This window comes from Bison bison, unplaced genomic scaffold (genome assembly GCF_000754665.1).
Source record: "Bison bison bison isolate TAMUID 2011002044 unplaced genomic scaffold, Bison_UMD1.0 scf7180017864037, whole genome shotgun sequence".
In the NCBI taxonomy this organism is placed as follows: domain Eukaryota; kingdom Metazoa; phylum Chordata; class Mammalia; order Artiodactyla; family Bovidae; genus Bison; species Bison bison.
Genome location: NW_011494609.1, coordinates 9,022,522 through 9,027,926, shown reverse-complemented (window position 1 = coordinate 9,027,926; position 5,405 = coordinate 9,022,522). Strand labels below are relative to the sequence as shown.

Sequence of the window (5,405 nt, the reverse complement as noted above, 5' to 3'; positions counted from 1 at the left end):
GGGAGGGTGGCTGCTCTTATGAGAGGACGCTGAAGGCCATACACCAAGATGCCAGAGTCCGCAGCCTGGGGAAGGCTCTTTTGCTGCTGTTGTTGTTTAGTCACCAAGTCGTGCTGACTCTTTGAGGGCCTGTGGACTATAGCCCACCAGACTCCTCTGTCCATGGGATTTCCCAGGCAAGAATCCTGGAGTGGCTTGCCATTTCCTTCTCTAGGGGGGTCTTTCTGACCCAGGGATGGAACCCACATCTCCTGCATTGGCAGGCGAATTCTTTACCACTGAGCCACCTGGGGAGCCTGGGGAAAGCTCTAATGATGGCATTTAATTATCTTCAAATTCCACAAATGTTCTTGAAAACCAGACTGAGCAATGCCCATAAGCCAAGCACTAGTCTTGTCTGTTCTGACAGGTTTCCATAGAGGGGACCCTGAGAACTTCCCTGTAGGTAAACAAGGAGGGATTGTGTCTTGATCACTTGCATCTCCTGGGGGAGGGCATTGGAGAGCATCCATTATGGGTGCAGCTTGAATTGGGTGGTTTGGGAGAAGAAGAGGTGAGGATGTGGGGCTTGTTCTAGCTTGGGTGCTGTCCCAAAGCAGAGGCAATTCTGTGATTGGGATCTCAACAAATCTTACCCACAGGAAGGGGCAGCCAGCATGAAGATGTGCTAGGGTTGGTAAGAATGAATAGCCCATCACTGTGGCCAAGAGAGGGGGTTGGTAGTTAGTGGGCAATGCTGGTCTTTTTCCATATGGCTTAGATAAATGGTCTTGCCTTCTGTCACTCTGTCCTGGTCACGGAGAAGCCTGGTTGCCTGTTCTGAGCTGTGCTCCCACCAGATAGGGGAGGACCAGGCCCCTTCTGCACTGCAGGGGCTGCTCTACCCTCTTTCCCCGTCCACACACTGCTGTACACAGGGCTGATGCTTGGGGAGGAAGCCCGGACGCCATGAAATCAGACTCAACACAGCCCCAAAGTGATTTGCTCAGGCCACAACCATACACTGAGCTGTGAGCTGGCTGCTCCGGTGGAGGAGGCTGTGGCCAAAGAGGCCTCTGGGGCAAGGCGTCAAGACGGCCCCCAAGACCGCAGCCTCACCCACTTCCTCAGCTCGTGTGACACACATCTCGAGGTTGACGGGGATGGCTCCGATGAGCGTCCTTACCTGTTCTCCTTCTCCACAGATGTGAATGAATGTTCCTATGGAGAACTCAACACCTGCTCAGGGAGGGAACTGTGTCTGAACGTGGAGGGCTCACACCAGTGTGTGGGTTACCTGAAGTCCCCCAGCTCATCTCCCCCGGGGCTGGACGGCATGTGTGCAGGTGAGCAACTGGGCTTTCCGGGTGGGGAAGAAGGGCCTTAAGGAATCTTCCAGGCCGGACGGTCCTCTGACAGCAAGACCCTCTCTTCTGCAAAGAGGGAAAGACTGGCTTATAGAAGAGAAGGCTCACTTAGTTCTTTTGAGCGTTCTCAACCTCGTGGCTGGATATTCGTTCTTTTTTTTTTTTTATTACTGGTTTTCCATGTTGTGTTAATTTCAGGTGTAGCAAAGTGATTCAGTTATACGTGTGTGTGTGTATTTACATGATTTTTCAGATTTTTTGCCTTATAGGTATTACAAAATATTGAGTAGAGTTCCCTGTGAAAGAGTGGGATATTCTTATTCTCTTTGAGTTAACAAATGTTTATTTATATGCCATTCACCATGCTGCTGCTGCGGCTAAGTTGCTTCAGTCGTGTCTGACTCTGTGCTACCCAATAGACAGCAACCCACCAGGCTCCCCCGTCCCTGGGATTCTCCAGGCAAGAACACTGGAGTGGGTTGCCATTTCCTTCTCCAGTGCGTGAAAGTGAAAAGTGAAAGTGAAGTCGCTCAGTCGTGTCTGACTCTTAGCGACCCCATGGACTGCAGCCCAACAGGCTCCTCCGTTCATGGGATTTTCCAGGCAAGAGTACTGGAATGGGGTGCCATTACCTTCTCCAATTCACCATGCTAGATGCTGGTAAACATTTATGAATATGGTGTGACAGATATATGAACAGGTCATAATCTTTGCTCTCGGGGAACTCAGTAGAGAACATGCCAGATACTCTCCAGGCTGGTATGTAAACAGGATGCCTTTATAATTTATTGTTTAAACTGGGACTCTTTAAGAGTGAAGGCAGCATGATTACTACTTACACTGGGTCCCCAGGAGTAACCTGGACTGTCCATGGGTTGGTGTGGTCAACTCCACACCAGTTTAAACTGGTTAAAAAAGCAGTTGAAAGCAACCAACTGGATGGCAAACAAAAGTGCCGAGTGCTGGTGGACATACCTGGAAGGAAGTCCTACTCTGTGTGGGTCTGGTCATGGGGTCATCTGCGGGAGCCAGGTATGAACAAGCTGCTGGTGTATGTGACTGGCTCCTGTAAGAAATCACTGTATTTCGCAAAGAGCTGAGTCTAGGTGGTGAAAGGCAGCAAGGAGAGATGGATTCAAGGAACATTTTAGAGACTGAAGCTTTGGGACTCACTGATTAAAGAAATGCAGAAGAGGAAGAGAGGAACAAGGCAGCATGTCCGGGTGTAACCACGAATAGAACTAGGAAGACTAGGGTTTTAAAATCATGTTGACAATAACAGTTTAGACTGAGATGGAGATGAAAGCGGGTGGAGATGCGAGGTGCTGACTGTGCTGGATCATTGGGGCTGGAGCTCAGAGCAGGGCCTGGGATGCAGTAAACCTGGGTCGTCCACGTGCAGGTGGCATTTGAACTCTGGGCTGGTTGCGAGAAGGGAAGGAGCCCTGTATTTAAATATCTTCCCAGGTGGCTCAGTGGTAAAGAACCTGCCTGCTAATACAGGAGACATAGGTTTGATCCCAGGGTCGGGAAGATCCCCTGGAGGAGGAAACGGCAACCGACTCCAGTATTCTTGCCTAGAGAATCCCAGGGGCAGAGGAGCCTGGCGGGCTACGGTCCATGAGGTTGCAAAGAGTCAGATGCAACTGAGTGACTAAACGATACCAGGAGGAGGGGCTTGCAGAAGTGAAGTGAGGTGGAAAGAAAGGCAGGAAAGATGATACCCAGAAGTCAAGAATGGGTGATGCTTTACAGACATTTACCAAGAAGGGGCTCAGAGACATCAAGCAGAATTTGGAGAAAATATGGGCTTCCAGTTCAGTTCAGTCACTCAGTCGTGTCCGACTCTTTGCGCTTCCAGGAGGTTCTTATTAAAGATGGTGGTGCCAAAACATATCTGTGTGCAGTAGAAGGGACGCACTAATTCTCACAGCTTCAAATGGTGGGTTGGAGATGAACAGGTAGAGGGTTCAGCTGGCACCGACAGGGCGCTGAGGGTCAGGGGCACATCCATTCACTTACCGGATACATTTTAAAGAGCACCTATTGTATGCCAGTCACTAACTGCTCTAGCTGAGGTTCTTCAGAGTCCAAGATTCCCTTGCTCCCTTGGAACTCATATTTCAGTGCGGAAGATGAAAAAGATGTGGACAAATATGATACAAATTATGGTGCAACAGTTCTGCTGCGGAGGAAAATGATGTAGGAAAGAGGTGGGGCAGGTGCGCTGTCTCAGGTGGAGTGGCTGGGGCTGCCCCTGGGGTGGGGTGAGCTTTGTGAGTGTGAGGGGGTCATGAGACCGACAAGGGACAAGGAGGAGGTGGTGGGCTGAGCCATGATCCCCAAATGACCTCTCCCTAGTCCAGGACCTGTGAGTAGGACATCTCATACCACGAGGTGTGGAGGGCGCTCTGCAGGTGGGATTAGGCTGAGAACCTTGACACAGAGGTGACCTGGATAATTTGGGTGGGTCCAATGTCATCACAGACTCCTCAGAACAGAGAGGCTGAGGGTCAGAGCCAGAGACAGCAGACATGACGAGGGAGGCAGAGAGGGGAGAGGAGCCGCCTCTCTGGCCTTGGAGGTGGGACGGGAACACCAGCCTCAGAGTGTGTGCCTCTCCATGGACTAGAGCAGAAAGAGATGGTTCTCCCTGGAGCCTCCAGAAGGATTGCAGCCACATCTCGATGTTAGGCTTCCGGCCTTGGGCTGTGAGAGCACATTCCTCTTGTCTTTAGCCTCTAAAGTGAAAGTTCTTTACAGCATGGACTTTACTTTCACCACCAGACACACCCACAACTTGGCATCGTTTCCACTTTGGTGCACCCTTTCACTCTTTCTGGGGCCATTTCTCCGTTCTTCCCCAGTGGCATATTGGACACCTACCAACTTGGGGGCTCATCTTCTGATGTCATACCTTTTGCCTCTACGTACTGTTTATGGGGTTCTCGAGGCAAGAATGCTGGAGTGGTTTGCCATTCCCTTCTCCACGTTTTGTCAAACTCCACCATGACCCGTCCGTCTTGGGTGGCCCTACATGGTTTGGCTCATAGTTTCATTGAGCTACACAAGGCTGTGATCCATGTGGTCATTTGGTTAGTTTTCTGGATTGTGGTTTTGATTCTGGAGACTGTGGGATTGTCGTTCTTGTTTTTTCTATCTGCCCTCTGATGGATAAGGATAAGAGGCTTGTGCAAGCTTCCTAATGGGAGAGACTGGCTGTGGGGGAAATCTGGGTCCTGCTCTGGCGGGCAAAGCCATTCTCAGTAAATCTTTAATTTTCTGCTAATGGGTGGGGCTGTGCTCCCTCCCTGTTAGTTGTTTGGTTGCCCTGAGTTAAGTCAGTCCTGGGGTCTACAAACTCTGTGGTAGGGCTAATGGTGACCTCCATGAGGGCTTATGCAGACACACGTCTCCCAGGGCCGCGGCTGCCAGTGCCCCGTCAGCAGGTCACTGCTGGCTCATACGTGCGCGGGAGACCCTCAAAGAGTCAGACAAACCTCCGCGACTGAACAACAACACAGCGAAAGTGTTAGTCGCTCAGTCCTGTCTGACCCTACGACCCCAAGGACTATGTAGCCCACCAGGCTCCTCCGTCCATGGGATTCTCCAGGTGAGAATACTGGAGCGGGTTGCCATTTCCATCTCCGGGGGATCTTCCCAACCCAGGGATCAAACCTGGGTCTCCTGCATTGCAGGCAGATTCTTTACTGTCTGAGCCACCAGGGAAACCCGAAGTGTGTGGTAATTCTTCCCAGCAGCCACAGGAAACTGATGCCAGGAATCAGGGCCCAGCAGCATGGAATTCAAAGACCAGGAAGCCGGCGGGGGTGGAGCCAGGCAGGAGGGTCGGGGACAGGAGGCAGAGCCAGGCAGGCCCACATGGTGTAGGCACAGCAAGACCACGGGGAATTGTAACATTTTACTCTAGAAAATTGTAGACAAGTATTGGAAGGAAAGTTATGACCAACCTAGATAGCATATTCAAAAGCAGAGACATTACTTTGCCAACAAAGGTCCGTCTAGTCAAGGCTATGGTTTTTCCTGTGGTCATGTATG

The 5,405-nt window shown here is 51.0% G+C and overlaps 1 protein-coding gene across 1 annotated transcript in view; it reads left to right on the top strand.

The window, feature by feature from the left end:
• The window catches only part of UMODL1 (uromodulin-like 1), a 77,269-nt gene that overhangs the window by 17,838 nt on the left and 54,026 nt on the right, over positions 1-5,405 (top strand). Inside the window, exon 6 of the mRNA XM_010835007.1 lies at positions 1,185-1,317. Coding sequence (XP_010833309.1) covers positions 1,185-1,317 — 133 coding nt within the window. The remainder of the gene's footprint in view (positions 1-1,184; positions 1,318-5,405) is intronic.